This window comes from Prunus avium, chromosome 2 (assembly GCF_965620075.1).
Source record: "Prunus avium chromosome 2, drPruAviu1.hap1.1, whole genome shotgun sequence".
Lineage (NCBI taxonomy): Eukaryota > Viridiplantae > Streptophyta > Magnoliopsida > Rosales > Rosaceae > Prunus > Prunus avium.
In genome coordinates this window covers 38,263,851-38,282,645 of record NC_142285.1, presented here as the reverse complement: position 1 = coordinate 38,282,645, position 18,795 = coordinate 38,263,851, and the positions used below count along the sequence as shown (strand labels likewise).

Genomic DNA, 18,795 nt, shown 5'->3' with positions numbered 1-18,795 from the left:
AGTGGGCCCAATTATCTTACATTATTTGCTCCACTTGAGGACCGTTTTCTGATTTCGGATCTACAAACAAGTTTGCCGTTTGAATCTTCCGACCAAAAAAAAAAAAAAACCTTTCAACATGCGATGTACACGTAGAGAACCTACTTGTATTTCTTTCAAATTAATTCAATATAAAAGTTTAGTTCCTCAAATAAAAAAAGAGTTTAGTATACGTTTTGGTCAACAACTTGACTATAAATTGTGAAAGATAATTTATAGATAGGGTTAATTTCAGCTTGGTATCCTGCAGTTTTATGCATTTTTCGACTAAAAAGAAAGAAGAGTCTTTGCTATTTCAAGTCAGGTGTCCTTTTTATTGGTTGGAAAGTCAGGTGTCCTTGGGTATACATCCAGTGCAAGGTGTGTAAATTAGAGATTAAAAAGGTCCAAGTAACTCTTTGTTTTAATAGTATTTCTTATGTTAGAGATATAACTCTAATTTCAATCTCTCTCTCTCTCTCTCTCTCTTGTTGATAATTTAAATATAAAAAAAAAATTATAAAACTGGTAATATAAAAAAATTGAACAGGAGAGGTCTGGTACTATTTATGTAAACAAAAAAAAGTTGCAGAAATTTATTACATCAATTAAAAACAAAAAAATGTCCTAACTTAACCCTCAAAAAATTGTTGCTAACTATCCAACTAATCACATACCTCACGTCCATCCTCACAGGGCTAGCTTGAGCATTGGCAATTGTTTTAATTGGATTTGATTTTGATCCAAACAAGTAAGTTGTTGTTATAAGAGCAGTTACTCATGCACTTGAATCTTGTATTCGAATCTCCTTTTTTTTAATATCATTTATATAAAAAGAAAAAATAAATAAATAAATTAGTAACACCAAGTTGAGGAACGAGCCATGGGCAAAGTTCTTAACCGGAAGGAGATATGCTGTGCGTTTGGACATGGAAGGATTTTATGTGCAGAGAGCACATGACATTCTAACAGTTACAAAGCCCAGAACAAAATTGCTAATCAACTTGAATAATTGAATAATCGATTATAGTTACACTTCGACAAGGCTGAACCTTAGCCAAGTCGTTGGCCATAAGAACCAGAACTTCAACTTCACCAATGGCCCGAAAACTAAAAGGAGATAAGGGCAACTCGGCAGAAAAGACGGTATATTTAGATCGCGCCCAATATTCTATAAGGTCGTCTCCACTGTGATTTGAACGTTCTGCTTCATTGCGGTAATGTTTCCAGTACTCGTTTGTCACCGCAACAACTCCCCTCACGATGAAGAACATCATTTCCATTGGTTCATTTAGTTGAATAATGTCCTCATCTTCGTACTTTTTGAGCTCAAGATGCCCACATATTTCTTTCAACACTTTCTCATCCATAGTCTTAAGTCTTTCCACCTAGGATTGGATACCATGTTTGTTCAAGCAAAGAGAGAGAATTAGAATATAAATAATATATCATATAATCAATTAAAATAGAATAAGTTGATATATGTAAGAAGATATTCTACTTTTTTACAAATCACAATTTGCACGTATGTTGAGGAACTTACATTCTTTAGCATAGTCAATGGGTCCCGAGTCGAAGGCTCTGACTGAGAATATGTAAGGAGGGTGCTCTCCCTGGTGAAACTCGATCTGAATTTTGAGACTACACTCTTCAAGTCGTCGGCACTGAGAGCAAGGATTTCAACAGGACCACCACGGGGGCCGCGTAGCGCAGAACCAGTTGACAAAGGTAGTTTGGCAGGAAAGGAGCTATGTGATACCCAAGTTGTAACCCAATGTGCAAGTTCTTCTCCATAAAAACCTCCCATTTCACAGGTTTTTGGCCTTTCAATAATACGGTTGTTTTCAATAGTTACAACTCCCCGCACGACGAAGAACATCATTTTAAGTGGTTCGTTCTCTCGAATAATATAGGTGTTTTTAAAAGGGTAGTTCACGACATCAAGACGCTCAGAAATTGCTTCCAACACTTGTTTGTCCATATGTCGAAATATTTCCACCTAGAATTAGACATAAATTGTTAATTAAGAAGACTATGAAGGAATTCTAAAAGATAGTACTAGCTATAGGATGATCATGGGTTTAGTTGGATGTGTTCTTCATTAAGTTCCAAATAGAGAGATGGAGCAACTTACTTTCTTTAGCCTAGTCAACCGAACAAAAGTAAAAAGATCTAGCGGAGAGGCGATCTTGCTGAAATGTGACACGAAGTTATCAGAGGCTAAACTCTTCAAGACTTCTGCAGTTAGAACGAGGAATTCAGCATCGTTTGAGACTACTTTAGCAGTACAGGTCGACAAGGGTAGTATCTCAGGAAAAGACTTATCCAGTACCCACTCAACAAGTTCTTCTCCAAAAAAATATCCTGCACGACCGGTCTCATCATTTATTACCTTTCCCCTCGTGACGAAGAACATCATGCTAAGTGGTCGGTACTCTTGAACAATGTTGACGTTGTGTCCATAGACGTTCGATTGAAGATGTTCAGACATTGCTTTCAACACTTGTTTATCCATGTTTCGAAGCTTCGGCACCTAGAGTTAGATATTTTAGCAAATATAAAGAGAAAATAATATATAAGTCGAATAAGTAACATCATTATTACTGTATCTGTATAGATATATGTCTTCCTCCCGAGAGAGGAACTTACTTCTTGTAGCATAGTCACCTTGTCACAAGTCAAAAGCTCCCAATGCGAATCCGTTCGATCACTCATCCCCAACTTATTGAAATCTGACCTGAATCTAGAGCCTATACTGACCATGTCGCTGGCCAAGAGAACAAGGGCTTCAACATCATCAATGGCCTGAACAGACTCGGTTGCTATAGGTCTTGTCCCATGGAAGGACGTCCATGATGGCCAAACTAGAAGTTTCTCTCCATACAGATCTCCGGCACCTAGTTGGAACTCACTGGAACAATCTTTCTTTTTAATGATTACATGTCCTTCCACGACAAAAAGCATCATTTCAAGTGGTCGATCCTCTTTAATAATGATTTGATTAGTATACCTCTTGGGCTTAAGATGCTTTGAGATTTCTATCAAAACTTGTTCATCCATGTTTCGAAGTGGTGGGTCCTAGGTTTAGATGCAATGTTTAATAAAAGTAGCCACCAATTAGAAATCTAATAAGTAATTAAGCTAGGATGGATAATTGTTGTGAAAAATTAAATATGGCCAGGCTATATATACTAAAGCGATGAGTTTGTACGAACCTCTACGTTCTTCAGCCTACTCAAGGGCTTGCATTTTTCGATATAGTTTTGAAGTTCCCCGGGAAGAATAGAGAGGATTTCCTTATCCACATCAATATCCCAGTTTTCTTCAAGTTCTATTCGTACCTTTTCCATGATGTCCGGCTTTTTACACAGGGGAGTGCCATGTTTAGATAACCATAATCCTACATCTCGGCCTTTTGCTTTCATCTTCCGTTCAAGTCTCATCTCGCGTCTGTGCGACTCTAATCTTTCAGTATCTAACAGTACATATGTCTGTTTCACAACAACAAGGTTAAGCCTCATTAATTCTGCATTTTTATATATCCCAAAAGCCAGCCATACTCAAATGAGAAAAGAAAAAATCATGAGGAGCTTTAAGCTTAAAGAAAACTTTATATATAAAAATATTCACCGCACCAAACCTGCAAATTCCCAATGAGATATACAAATAGTAGCAAGCCGATTATAGAAATACAAGCCACAAAGAGGATTTCCCATGTATTGGAGCTCGGTTCGAGATTTGAAGCAAGAGAACTGCAAAAATGAAATGGATCACAATACATAAGATACAAATTTGGACTTTTATTTATTTGTAATAGTATAGCTCAATCTGCAAAGATCAAAAGGGTTTCACATGTACAAACCTCAAATTCCGCAAGCCCCAACAAAAACTGTTCGAAAACTTCAGCGGATAGTTTGTTGACCACAATATACCCGACTGAAGGACACTTAGGTATATACCAAAATCAAAGAGAGTTGTATTTGAAGAATTTATAGGGCATAAATCATCTAGAATCGTAATATTTCTCAATGTACGGTGATCATGACAGTCAATAGTACTAGGGCCACATCCATTTTCATATTGACATGCATGTTGCCAGCAACTTGTCATTTGTTGAACAGCAAAGAAGTACCAAAAAGCTCCAACTACCTAAAGAACTCAACAAGTTAGCGATGAGAAAATTTTAAATAACGCTAATAAGTTCTCATAAAAAGAAAATTTCAAATGTTTTTAAATGATTTATGATGTTGAAACTTACATGACTAGCAAGGATGTAGAGAAAAAAATTGAGTAAAGCTTTAACCCATAATGCGGTATGTCCTTTGAAAGGTTTTTTGGATTTCTTGCATGATAAGTAGATGCGAAGAACTCGTGGTACATATTGCACCATAACAAGAAAGTTCATAAGCTTCCTTAAAGATCTTGAGGCCCTCATTTTTGAAAAGAAAATGAGAATTATCACCTGGAGTACACATTGCAATAATATTAACAACATGTCGTGAGATATAAAATAGTGACCTGTCCTAATTTCAAAGACAATATTGCATTTCATATTTGATACTTTTTGGTGTCAATATCACATTTCATTTGGTCAGTAGCATCGTACGTGGTCCTAATCTCTTATGCTTTTACAGTGAAATTAATATATATATATATATATATACATAAATTCTTCTATATGTAACGTTATTATCGTGTGTACGTATATATATATATATATATATATATACATAAATTCTTCTATATGTAACGTTATTATCGTGTGTACGTCATGTATTTTATACTACCCCTTCATGCTTTCCTCTATATTTACCAGTGTTTTCAAAGGCATGCCTTTGCGCACGTCGGAGCGAGGCGGCAAGAGATTGCCTGAGGCGGTCGGTTGTTTCACAAGCTGCATGTTTAGCGGGGTGAGGCGTGGGAAGGCGTGACAAGGCGCTGCAAGTCCTGGCCAGGCAGACAAGGCGGCGCAAGGAAGAAGAAGAAGAGTTCGCGAGGAAGAAGAAGAAGAGTCCGCGTGAATTTTTTTTGAGATATTCAGTCATATACCCATTCTTAGCACTAATAATATAGATAAACTCTACACCATTTAATTTTATAAACAAACCCAAAAACTGACAGCTGGCCCTATTGAATTTAATTTTGATTATTAAATTACTTCGATGCCCTATTGAGTGTTTTGGGTATTTTTATGAGGTTTTGGGGTTGGGCTTGTTTTAAGAAATTGATGGCAGTTTTGCAATTTATAAGAAGTTAAAAGCCTCTTTGTTATGTTGTAAATGGGCTTTGGGTGTGTTTCTAAAGTCCATTTCATATAGGGTTTTTTTTTAAATAATTTGGGCCCCTATATTTGGTATAATAGTGAATCTCCCAATTTTTTTTAGGGTTGTAAAACGACGTCGTTTCACTTTCAGTCTTTTTAAAATTGAGGTTACTTAAAATTTATAAAATAAAAAAAAACTGAGGTTACTTAAATGAAACGCACGTTCAGTATTGTTTCTTTCCTTTTTTTCTAATGAAATTAATATATATTATAAATTGATATATTAAGTTAATAATACATGTTGTGTATTGTATATATCAATTGCAGATTCTATTCTACTTACCTTTTTTTTTTCCTTCTTTCTAAATTAATATATTAACATATAGTATAGTACAACCCTAATTTCTACCATTACCCAATAATCCCCATCATTCGGTATGAATAAATATTTTATGTTTTGGGATTGATTATTATGCCTGAATGATAATTAGTACTTATATTTGATTATATATTTAAAAGATTGTTATGGTTCAATAAGAATTAGTAGTACAATTTAATTGTATTGTATTATTTATAAATTTTTCCTATTAAAATAAATTAATGTTCGAAAGGCTTACACCTCACGTAGCGTGACTAAAATGCCTCGCATCTATGCCTTGTCTTTCAAAACATTGATATTTACAATAGCATCCGTGCAGTAATAACGAGCGAACATCCGAATGAGAGAATAACTATTTATATATACAATTGCACGCAGACAAAAACAGTGAGATTGGAAAAATAATTAACTCTAGTCTAGATGAAAGGGCTTCTCATACCTGTGGAAGAGGAAGAATAGCTAAAATGTCAACTATGATGTATGACTGCCATATCTTCCATAGTTCAGCTTTCTTGGACGACCAACTTCCGGGACGAAATAGTTTGATTAAATTTGAACAATTCTTATATCTGTAAACTTGAAAGACAATATGTGCTATATAAAACAGATCTGTGACCGATCGTGAGACAAGAGCTGTAATCTTCAAGTTGTTGTCCAACCTCAGACACTTCATTTCGTAGTTGAGGATAGGAATGTAGAGGAACAAAGGATCCAGCGAAACAGCAAACACACATGATGTTATAAACATGAAATTCCACTTTGCTAGAATTTTCTTCGTTGCAGGCCATTTTAGACATGATTTTTGTTCATCTTTCAGGGCAGAATTTTCGGTTATCGTCTTTGAATTCGGATCATCTGCACTGCTGGGGAAGACAAAAGAAGAAAGCATTTAAGGTGCCCAACCCAAGTAACAAAATCCTTATTAAGAGAGAGACGGAAGAAATTTATAAGCATGTGAAATATTGAAGATGATTAAATATTTGGGTGTGGTTAAATTGCAACACGGCAATATACATGAAAAGCCCTTGGAGATATACAAGTCCAATTGTTTGATAGAACTTTTGTTTAAGAAAGGAAAAAAATTAAAATGGTGCATGTGTTGGAGAAACTAACCTTGCAACGTTCACTTCCGTAGCCGCCATGCACAACTCAAACTCTTCTTTCTTTTTCTTTTTCTTTTTTCGGCAGAAACTGAATAACTTGAAAGAATTCTGGAATTTGCAAATGATGGAGCAGCTCTCCCTTATGGAACCAAATTTGAGATCTCAAATTTTCTACAACTGATGAAGTCAAGTTATAAGAATGGTAGATACAAGTAGATGCAATAACCCACAGTTTAATAGAATTGACTTCAACCCATGCAGTAGTTGAAAAATATAATAATATTTCATCCTGGCAAGTTGTTTGAATTCATTGATTGCAGTACTAGTTGTCATACTAAAAAAATGTATTATTAAAAAAAAACATGTTCAAATGCTTGGCAAAGAAAAAATAGTGATTGCAGTACTAGTTGTCATATTTTGTTGTGATTAGGGGAAAATCCCTCACTAATCGCGGTTTGAACATCTCAACATGATTGCATGACTTTGAAATGACATATTTTATAGGTCATCGAGTACCGCCAACTTAAGGCTATTCATTTCAGGTAAACAAAATATACAGCAACTTGATTCATGTTCATCCACTGGTAAATCAAACTGTAAAATGTATCATTCTTATTTGTATTGAAACTTGAAACAAACTTAAGCGCCCGTTCTCCGACTTGCTAAATCTTTTTTTTTTTTTGGTCAAAGAAATGAACATGTCATTACCATAGAGAGTTACATAAAAGCCCAATACAAAATTAAAAATAAAAATAAGGGCTCAACTAAACAAAATAAAAGTCCAATCCAAAATACTATATTGTACACACAAAAGAAAAGCTACTTGAATTTCTATCGAATAAATTCAATTAAAAAATGTTGAATAGGTTTTGGTCAAGAACTTGATAATAAGCTGCAAAATGTAATTTTGCGTATATACATGTTCAAGTTCCCAAGAGTAATGCCAGGTTGAGGAATGACCATAATTTGCCCAGGGCAAGTTCTTACACTGGAATTTGTGACAAATCCAAGGGATTTATGTACAGAGAGCACAAATTGATAGTAAACTTGAATAATTGAACAGTATGTAGATTTAATTTATGATATATATGCCTTCACCAGATTTGTGTAATTGCAGACCAAACCCGTCCTTGGACAAGTAATCTCACCGTCATTCTTCCTGGCCATTTCTTCAAGAGCCTGCCAAATCATAAACTAAGTTCAGATCATTTCCAGACTAAATAGCCAATGTTGTCTAATACTAGTAAAATGCATGCGAACCTTAGAGCTGTAGACATAACACTGATTGCAGCCAGTGGGCAATGTTTAGAGTATATTGAAAAACTAAAAAAATCTAGCATGAGCTTATAAGGAGTCGGGCTACTCACGTTAGGTAAGGCAAAACAGCATATCTGAATACAATTAGCAACTACAATGCATGCACTCACGTGCTAAATGTGAATGATATAAGTGTCCAAATGCCAATAAAGGGAGCAACATTGTTTGGTTTTGACACAGAAAAAAAAAAAAAAACAGAGGACAAACAGAGGAAAAAAAACATAGGACAAACAGAGCAGGGAAAGGTTACTATTGGTATAGAACTTTGGTAATTGATATATGAGAATGAGACTTAACCGTTGGATCAAATTGGATCAAATTAACGGTCAAGAGAATGAGACTATTCGAATGATATCTAATTGATTAGTTTGAATTGGTGCCTTGTGAGATCATAAAAGTGTGCTAAATTACTCTCACTGCTGTAATGTTTTGAATGTTTGATGATACTACGAGTCCAGATTTGATTTTTCTATGTTGATATTTCCATTAATTAATGTGGGGCTAAGAAAACATTGATAGGCATCCTAGGAACACCAAAGAAGACAAAAAGCAAATAATTAAGATTTCAAACGTAATTTGCAGGTTGCGAATTGACTAAGACCTTAAACATGATAGTTGGAAGGGAAAACAGTAATCTATAATAAATTTCATATTAAAACAATAATCTATAATAAACTTCCCCTCAAGATAAAAAATAAATTAAGAACGAACCCTAAAATTAACCGAGTACACCCTATCATCTAAGTACATCCTAATATTTTAATCAAAATATAAAATTAACTAAGTATACCACATTTAACTACCAAAAATACCCCTAGTACACCCTAATACACTCTATCACACAATCCTAATACTCTGTATAACTCTTCGACATCACATATATCTGTAATTAATTTCTAAATAAGCACCCACGTTCGTGTTATAATTCTGAATATCGTAATAAATATTTCTTCAAGGGATCTCTACTATGACCTACCATTTTTAAGGACACAAAATTATGGATTTTTAAATCCCAACAATATCTTGCTGTGTCTAAAGTAGATAAACAAATTATATGTAAAACCATTATAAAAGAACAGCTGGTAGTTCCATGGCACTCGCCGCTAGTCCGAGAAAGTTACAAATTTACTAGGACCAGTTACTTCACATTTTGATGTTGCGTGGCTTCATCCACAACATGTTTCAGACCGGAGACTTGCTCAATGTTGTGGTCATTCTTTTGGAATTTTTCATTCTCTTTTATTCCAGTCATCCTACTTGCAAATATGTAGTTGCGCCTCCGTCAATGTTCGCTGGGTTGTTCGTTGTATGAAAACTTCTCTATATTTGATTAGGATTGAATATTGTGAATGGGGTGTACTTATTAAAATTATATTTGTTTCACAATTCAATATATCCTTTTTGGTCATTTTATATTAGGATAAATTAGTAATTCAATAAGTAGTTTGTTAGTAGAGTGTACTTAGTTAATTTTAGGGTTCATTTTGCAGCACTCTAAATCAAAGCAAACCAAGTCAACTTAGCAACTCATCCTGCTACCCTGCCCACCACCCCCCAAACCACCCACCCCCCCAAACACCCAAACAAAAAAAAAACTCATCCTGCTACTTAATGAGAGGCAATTGGCAGCAAGACTTGTGCCTGCAGCAACCCATATGAATTATAAACACATATGAAAGACCAAGAAATCATATAATATAATTGACTAACACCTTAAAAATAATAAATCACGTGTAACACCCAGCATTATTTTTATTCTAGACTCGGATAAGAAATCTTAAGTTATAGCACCAACAGTAGATCTGGACTTCCTAGAGTATTTTTATAATAAATTCGTCCTCTCAAAGCAAAGTATTAGTTAATTACCAATAGTCAACTTAGCAACTTTTCCAAACAAGCGGATGATCAGATGCATACTAGTATACTACAATCACAAAAAGCACAAAAGATTTCAAGCATAATTTGCTAATTAATTGACTAAAAATGACACCGAATTCAACAAAAAGTAATTAATAAAATTTGATTAAGAGTTCATAATTGCAATTGCATTTGCCAATTAATTCAATCAGACTAGCAGACTTCGGTTTCTTGGAAGAAAGGATTTACTACGAATTCGACGAAGCTGAACCTTAGCACTACAAGAAAACATGCCTTTCTTGACACTTCATTCTTGACGTTTTTGTTAAAACCATCAACTTTGTTGTGCTGCCTTGACGCTTTTTAAAAAACGTCAATTATACATCACGTTACGGTGACATTTATTAGAGAACGTCAACTTACACTATCCACATTTGACGTTTATGAGAAAAACGTCAAGTTACGCTTATCTATACTTGACGTTATAACAAAACCATCAACTATTTAGACTAGAGCCGTGCGCGGTATTTTTTTACTTTGGTCCAAAATAGTCGCGCCTCTTCATTCTCTCTTCAGAAACTCATTGTCACATTTCAAATTCAAACCCAAATATCAGAATCCCTAAACTTCTTCCACTATTTCTTCAATTCCCAAAATTAAACACACAAAGCAGAGGTTCGAACGCACAAATTTCAGGGGCTTCTTGCTTTGCTGGTGTTGCATTCCTAAAAGGACACAAATTAATGTGCAAACAACCAATTAAAAATACCCGCAAGTGCACGAATCTAATGAAGTATAGATTATGTAAGTACGGGGTCGATCCCACGAAGAACTTGTCGGCTTCCTATAAGTTCTAATTTGAGTACGTAAAGAACACTTACTTGACACACCACAAATGCACAAATGCAAAATGGAAACTAAAAATAAGTAAAGAAGTGTAAAAGAAATGAAACAACACAAGAAAACTAAAGAAAAACACAAACAGCATTTTCTATCACCATTTTATCACCTGTGAACAGTGAAATGAACAGTGCGACCGGTCGTGAACAGTGACGACCGGTCGTTTTGGGACAGATTCATGTGCAACCGGTCGCCTGAACAGTAACGACTGGTCGTTTTTGGGCAGATTCGTTTCTCTGTTTTTCCAGTTTCGACCTCTGTCCAGTGTTTTGCCTATAACTTTCCAACCGTTTGTCCAAATTTCAAGTTCTTTATACGGTTGGATTCAGCACACAAAACTCACACACACATTGGGGGGGGGGGGGGGGGGGTTTGATTTGTTTGAAGTGACCTATTTCTATTGCATGAAAGTAAATGGACTTTGAAATTAAATGAGAATGACAGAGATGAATTATCAAATTGTGGAATTAAATTGTAACAAACACTAGGGTTTCGGAATCCACCCTAAACAATTCTACCCAAGTTCATGAATGCTCAAGTGATGAACTCTAAACGTGTTGATGAAAATGTTCGCAATCAAGACCATGGGTCGTGGCTCAAGACGCATTGATTCTCTCTAATATACGTAAAGTGCATGGTTCGTGCTACAATACTTGTGCCCTCCCCATAACCGAACCTAGGTATGGTTCGTACTTCGATTCAATTACAAGGAGAACCCATTAAGTTCAAAGAGAATATGAACATCACAAGAATCCTAATAGCATGGTGTTTACATTAGGTATTCAAGAAACCAATTCACATGGATGATTCTTACTTCATCCATTTATTGCTTAGGATAACATGAAGATACACATAATCCCAACAATCTCAAGAAGCATGCTTTCAAAGATGGCCAACCAAGGAAAAACACACATCAAGGATAGATTGATTTGGTGAATTGGAATTCATCAACAATATCTAGAAATTCATACACTCAAGTATCAAAACAATAAGGTAATCATGTTTAGGGCTTCAACCTAAGCCCTAGCTATGGAGTTTAGTTGCTCATACTTATTCCAAATACAAACTCAAAATAAAATTAGAAAGAGTTTACAGATTTTGAGAAAATGATGAAAGCTTCAAGGTCATCAATGGTGGAAGCTTTCTTCTCCACTTTGCTTGGCTGCACCTTGGCTTTCTCCTAGCTCCCAGCTCTCCAAAATCTGCTCTCAATGTGTAGAATGATAGAATGGATATCCCTTTTCACGTTGAAAAACCCTCCCACTTCAGATTGCAATTCCCTTTGCTTCCCTCTCTCCTCCTTTCCAGCTTTTACTTTTAGTATTCTATTGCCAAAGTCTTCACCCATCATCCTTTGTCTCCTTTGTCATGATGAAGCCTTGAATTCACAAAGATGCCAAATACTTCAGAAAATATCTCTTTTACAAAGGTAATTCCTTGTTACCAAGAGTTATGGTAACAAGAAATTAAGATGACACAAAGGAGGTGAAAGCTGGCCAAAATCGGATTTCCAGAGCTGTGGTAACATGCTGGATTGGTTGGATAGGCAATACTTGTCCAATGGAGCTCAAATTTGGATATGTTGTAGTTAACATCAATTGGAACAAGTCTCATGAAGATCATGACCTCATCCGAGCACCAGAGCATGTTGATCCCAGGCCAAGAAGTTGACCTACGAAAATGAACAAAAACAAAATTTATAACTAATAATGCACTTTTAGCTCATTTTCATTCAAACCAAGGTAAAATCTAAGAAAACACAAAAAGGAAGTAAAAAGCTATAAAATGTCAAGAACTAACTCAAAATAGTGGGTGAATAACATGAAAAATCATGTGTAAAAATGAACCGAACAGCTGGCTAGGGCAGCAACAATTTGCTTTTTTCATGTCTCTTACAACGTTATGGGTAAACTCTTCATTCCTCAGATCTGTCTCAATCTCTAGAGATTCAGGAAGACTGAACCAGAAGGTCGTGAGAATAGAGAAAATCTGAAAAGATCCCGCTCTCGGCGTTGTTCGATTCACCTCAGAGCTCTCCTGGGCCAACGCTGGCTCTAAGGTACTCCTCTCCTCCTCCGCTCCATGTTCTCTTTGTAATTATCTCAATATGCCTACTCGAATTCCCTTCGGTCACACATTAATCTCATTTATATCCAATTCGGCGGTTGAGTGGTTTTTGCTTAGCGTCTTAGATCGAGTAGTTGAACTAAATTTTAGGGTTACCAGTATAAATCTGTGATTAGATTCCGATTTTTGTTAATTTTTAAAATTTGTATTTCCATCTATGATGTTGGGACTGTTAAGATGAATGTTTGATTATTCAAGAACAGAAGTAAGGAAGGGAAGAGAGAGAACAGAGAGAGCAGTAGAATAAGAAATCAAAACTTCTGTATATTTCTCAATAATCAGAACAGTACAATCGTAAGCTTATATATTCTTAGCTTTTGCTTACTGATTAAGCACTATAGTTGACTATCTTTTCTGACTTTCTAATCATTTCACGTGATAGCACATGGCCTTACAACCAGCCTTAACTCATTACTAAATAATCTCAGCTTAACTCTGACACAATTAAGGCATATGCATTTTTATGCTTGAAACGGATCCAAATTTCGTTTCCTTCTCCATCAATTGCTCATATAATAATTTTTGTGATGAACCGGACTTCTGTGAAAATGGGGATTTCCCGGCATGGCTTGCATCAAATCAAGAGTTCAAAACAGAGAACCTCACACTCTGCCTTTGTCCATCATTTTTAATACATCTGTAGAGCTAAACCGAAATCACTTTGTCAACTCGTTTGAGTTACCACCGGTGAGGATGACCTCCAAATTCTTGGATCAAAATTATAATACATATCAAGCCAACTGTACTGAGTAAATCAAGGGGATAAGAATGAGCTGCCTTTGCTTAAGCCTAAAGCAGTTTATGTAATATGTATGTGAATAGTGTGCAAATGTATATCACTTGTATGCATGGAAGTTGGCGAATTCCTTGGAGAAATTTATCTTTGCCATGATTATCTGACAGGTTGCTGAGCCACAAGGCAGTAGATTATGCACGGAAACCCAAGAATGCATGGTGAAGGCTAGGTGGTTCGATTTGGTGTCACTTATGCCAACCTCAGCTGATGTCATATTATGAAAGGTCTCTGAAAAAGGTAAAATCCTTATTATGAATCTTTATGTACTCTTTTTCAGAAGTTCAATTGATGAAGAGGCTTAGAATTGCATGGCTGTATTCTCGCACATTTACCATTTACCTTGTACTAGTTGATGCGAATTCAACATGTTGTTCAGATGAAGCTCTTGAGATGGAAAATCTTATATCCGCAAAGATTACTCAGCAACCAAGTGACAACTTGCATTGCGCTTAAAGATGTAAGATACCAATGCCATTGTGATTGTGACTCCACCTTGCATGCTTTTGAATGTGCTTCTGACACTTATCCTTTTATTTACAGTTTGTTCAATCTGTACAACTTACTAGAGAATCCATACAGTCGGTTCCTTGTCTACTAGAGTGCTCTAAATTTGGCAATCAATGGAAGGGTCACTGAACATGTCATCCCTTCATTCAAAAAGATAGAAAGTTTTTTGAAAGAGTCGAATATTGGGATCTCGAACAAGAGGCAACTATTTCTTACCATCTCAAATGTTTTAAAAGAACACAAAAGGTATGCTATGCTATTTGGAAATTGTGAACTATAATTTGTTTATGTGTACATGCCCCTGTTCAATTGGTTTTAGGAATAATTGATTATTTTTTGTGTTGTATTTTCAGCTTGGTAAAGGAGTCTTTCAAATTCCTGAGCAAGTACTTAGCTACTTTTTTTGTTGAAGATGCATATATATTGAGTGAAGCCAAGAAGGAAGCTATGCGAAGGCCCCCGACTTGTTTCAGGTATTATAAGGTCTTGTAGAATTTGAAAGATTATTTGTGCTAATTTAGTGGTCTACAAGGTCTTGTAGAATTTGAAAGATTATTTGTGCTAATTTAGTGGTCTACGTTTCTCCTTGATGCATGCTTATCGTTGTTTACTTGTGTTACGTCCTGTAAAAATATATGTTTTTTTCCTTTTAAAAAATCTCTTCTTATGAGGTAAGTCCAGTTAGTTGTGCAGAGACAATTTAGTAGTTTGAAATTGACTCTTATAAAGTAATTATTGATATTAAGATCTTTCTTGCATTTTTAAGTAGCTCCTAGCATTCATTTGAACCCATTAAGTTTCCTCTGAATGCTTATTGCTTGTATGTGTTGTAAAATTGGCTCACATTTAGTATGCATGCGAAGGAGTGAGCGACCGGTCGCAAGGTTTGGGCGACCGGTCGTTTAGAAGCAGAGTCGAAGTCTGAAAAATTCGCAGGAAGCGACCGGTCGCAAGGTATCAGCGACCGGTCGCTATGTATCCAAATGGTCGTAGCGACCGGTCGCAAGGTATCAGCGACCGGTCGCCCCTGTGCTGTGCTGATGTTTTCCTTACGTGTTTTCAACTACTTTTTCGGTGGCTATCGCTTTCCACAAGATTGCAGGTGTTTAATGGGTCACTTCTGAGGTAAAAGAAGGTGGACTACCTGCTGTATAGTTGGGAGAGCACTCATTGCCAATTGGTTGTCTTGGTTTGGAGAATCCATTCTCCATTTTCTGGTTTTGTGGAAGGTGGCTGAAGTGGGATTTGTTTACTTGCATGATCTGATCTTTAGTCTAAGTGGGAGACTAAAGGAAGGAACGTGGAAGACAAGATGGTGCCTTATCTTGTGTCCATTGGTTTGTGTAGGTAATGGAGATAAAGCAAGACATTATAAGATGAGAAAGCAAGTTGAAGTTAGGTGTGGTTAATCTCAAGGTGGTTAAGTAGTTGGGTGCTATTGTGTTCAAAGGAGGTTAACTCACCAAGGGAGAACGTGAGAGAGAGCAATCAGTTCAAGTTAGGAGCTGAGTTGGGGTCTTGAGAGTCTATACACCAAGGGGGGAAACACCAAGGGTTGTGAGAGTGTTCACAAGTGCATCAAAGTGTTGAGCAAGGGGTGTGAGAGAAAAGAGAGCTTGGGGAGAGAATAGAGTTCTAAGGGGGTTTTCTGTGTAAAACCAAAGTTGTAACTTATTCTTTCATGAAGTGAATTTCTCAAGGGGATCACCAAGAGGATGTAGGCAATTGCTGAACCTCTATAAATTCTTGTGTCACTTTGTGCTTGGTTGTTGTCTCAAGTGTGTGTGTGTGATTCATCCATCATTGTGTGTGTCACAAAGTCCATCAACAACAAGATCATTAGGGGAGTGAGTGAAAGTGTTTGTCCATTTTTCACAACAGTATGCAGTCATGTTTTGAAGCAAATGAAGTGGTGAACAGGTAAAAGTTATTTGGTCTTGCTAATATTTGATAACAATATTGGTCCTATCACAGTTCTTAAATATTCATGCCAGTGACTTTGCTTGAGAAATTTTGTACATGATGATTTTTAATTTTCTGTTTACACGTGGTGAAAAAATATTAGCAACATTCTAATTTTCTGGTTAGTTGATGATTTTTTGTCTATTTGTATATTCTTCTTTATGGTTGGTGCTCAAGACTTGTAAGTATTGTAATCATAATATGTGTATTTTAGTGTGAGCATGAATTTATAATATGTATTGTCCATCAAATTGATTTTATGGATAGCACAAGGCCTTTACTAGCTAGTTATTAATGGTAGGAGATTATCTGATTACTAGCTAGTTATTAATTGTTGTAGGTTTTGATAACTCATTAATTCTGAGAGAAACCCGCTGAAAAGATTGTTATACAACCAGTGGGCCCAATTATCTTACATTATTTGCTCCACTTGAGGACCGTTTTCTGATTTCGGATCTACAAACAAGTTTGCCGTTTAAACCTTCCGACCAAAAAAAAAAAAAAAACCTTTCAACATGCGATGTACACGTAGAGAACCTACTTGTATTTCTTTCAAATTAATTCAATATAAAAGTTTAGTTCCTCAAATAAAAAAAGAGTTTAGAATACATTTTGGTCAACAACTTGACTATAAATTGTGAAAGATAATTTATAGATAGGGTTAATTTCAGCTTGGTATCCTGGAGTTTTATGCATTTTTCGACTAAAAAGAAAAAAGAGTATTTGCTATTTCAAGTCAGATGTCCTTTTTTTTGTTTGGAAAGTCAGGTGTCCTTGGGTATACAAACAGTGCAAGATGTGTAAATTAGAGATTAAAAAGGTCCAACTAACTCTTTGGTTATTTCTTATGTTAGAGATGTAACTCTAATTTCAATCTCTCTCTCTCTTGTTGATTTTTTTTATTAAAAAAAATAAAATCATAAAACTGGTAATATATAAACATTGAACAGGAGAGGTCTGGTACTATTTATGTAAACAAAAAAAAGTTGCAGAAATTTATTTCATCAATTAAAAACAAAAAAATGTCCTAACTTAACCCTCAAAAAATTGTTGCTAACTATCCAACTAATCACATACCTCACGTCCATCCTCATAGGGCTAGCTTGAGCATTGGCAATTGTTTTGATTGGATTTGATTTTGATCCAAACAAGTAAGTCGTTGTTATAAAAGCAGTTACTCATGTACTAGAATCTTGTACTCAAATCCCTTTTTTTTTATAAATATTTTGTATAAAAAGAAAGAAAGAAATTAATTAATTAGTAGCACCAAGTTGAGGAACGAGCCAGGGTCAAAGTTCTTCAACCGGAAGGAGATATGCTGTGCGTTTGGACATGGAAGGATTTTATGTACGGAGAACACATGACATTCTAACAGTTCCAAAGCCCAGAACAAAATTGCTAATAAACTTGAATAATTGAACAATCGATTATAGTTGCACTTCGACGAGGCTGAACCTTAGCCAAGTCGTTGGCCATAAGAACCAGAACTTCAACTTCACCAATGGCCCGAAAACTAAAAGGAGACCAGGGCAACTCGGCAGAAAAGACGGTATATTTAGATCGCGCCCAATATTCTATAAGGTCGTCTCCACTGTGATTTGAACGTTCTGCTTCATTGCGGTAATGTTTCCAGTACTCGTTTGTCACCGCAACAACTCCCCTCACGATGAAGAACATCATTTCCATTGGTTCATTTAGTTGAATAATGTCCTCATCTTCATACTTTTTGAGCTCAAGATGCCCGCATATTTCTTTCAACACTTTCTCATCCATAGTCTTAAGTCTTTCCACCTAGGATTGGATACCATGTTTGTTCAAGCAAAGAGAGAGAATTAGAATATAAGTATTATATCATAAAATCAATTAAAATAGAATAAGTTGATATATGTAAGAAAATATTCTACTTTTCTACAAATCACAATTTACACGTATATTAAGGAACTTACATTCTTTAGTGTAGTCAATGGGTCCCGAGTCAAAGGCTCCGACTGAGAATATGTAAGGAGGGTGCTCTCCCTGGTGAAACTCGATCTGAATTTTGAGACTACACTCTTCAAGTCGTCGGCACTGAGAGCAAGGATTTCACCACGGGGCCGCATAGCGCAGAACCAGTTGACAAAGGTAGTTTGGCAGGAAAGGTGCTATGTGATACCCAAGGTGTAACCCAATGTGCAAGTTAGGAAAGGACAAACACTTGTAAAGTGTTCAGTGGTTTTGTGTTGTTCCTTAAACTCCAAAAAGTACGATGGTTTACACAACGACAAAGACATAGGCATTTTAAAATGATATCACAAGACAATATCGAAGTCACCAAAACAGTGCTGCATTCATTCAAGGAAACCAAACAAGATCAAGATGGCGACTCGCATTTTTAAGAAACAATTTTACCACATTATTTGGGAAGTTGGTGCAGATCAATCATCATCATCATAACAGTATCTGAATCAGGTCAAGGCAAAGCAGCATATCTGAACTGAATGCACCAACATATCACTCTTAGCAAGACCAAAAGCAATTGAAAGACAAAAAGAAAAAAACAGAGCATGCAAAGGTTTGCTCTTGGTAT

The 18,795-nt window shown here is 35.8% G+C and overlaps 1 protein-coding gene and 1 long non-coding RNA gene across 2 annotated transcripts; one reads left to right on the top strand and one right to left on the bottom strand.

The window, feature by feature from the left end:
• Positions 1-895: 895 nt before the first annotated feature.
• Positions 896-6,933, bottom strand: LOC110761083 (putative cyclic nucleotide-gated ion channel 9). The gene is made up of 10 exons (XM_021963468.2): positions 6,774-6,933; positions 6,100-6,523; positions 4,277-4,480; positions 3,881-4,167; positions 3,659-3,770; positions 3,234-3,509; positions 2,668-3,096; positions 2,153-2,551; positions 1,562-2,017; positions 896-1,406 (listed from the first exon to the last, which is right to left on the bottom strand). The coding sequence occupies exons 1-10, from the start codon at positions 6,800-6,802 to the stop codon at positions 1,014-1,016; spliced, it is 3,009 nt and encodes a 1,002-aa protein (XP_021819160.2). The 5' UTR covers positions 6,803-6,933; the 3' UTR covers positions 896-1,013.
• A 5,763-nt stretch (positions 6,934-12,696) lies between these two features.
• LOC110761090 (uncharacterized) lies at positions 12,697-16,564 on the top strand. Its single transcript, XR_015833644.1, has 6 exons — positions 12,697-12,896; positions 13,868-13,997; positions 14,110-14,217; positions 14,301-14,513; positions 14,621-14,740; positions 16,156-16,564. It is a non-coding gene; the product is annotated as an uncharacterized LOC110761090 (long non-coding RNA).
• Positions 16,565-18,795: the final 2,231 nt, after the last annotated feature.

Bases quoted from the DNA above. Each gene is read 5' to 3' on its own strand.
- LOC110761083 (XM_021963468.2), bottom strand. From the start codon at position 6,802: ATGGCGGCTACGGAAGTGAACGTTGCAAG. The intron at 6,524-6,773 runs GTTAGTTTCTCC...TGTCTTCCCCAG, and splicing joins ACGGAAGTGAACGTTGCAAG to CAGTGCAGATGATCCGAATT. The intron at 4,168-4,276 runs GTAAGTTTCAAC...TGAGTTCTTTAG, and splicing joins TCTACATCCTTGCTAGTCAT to GTAGTTGGAGCTTTTTGGTA.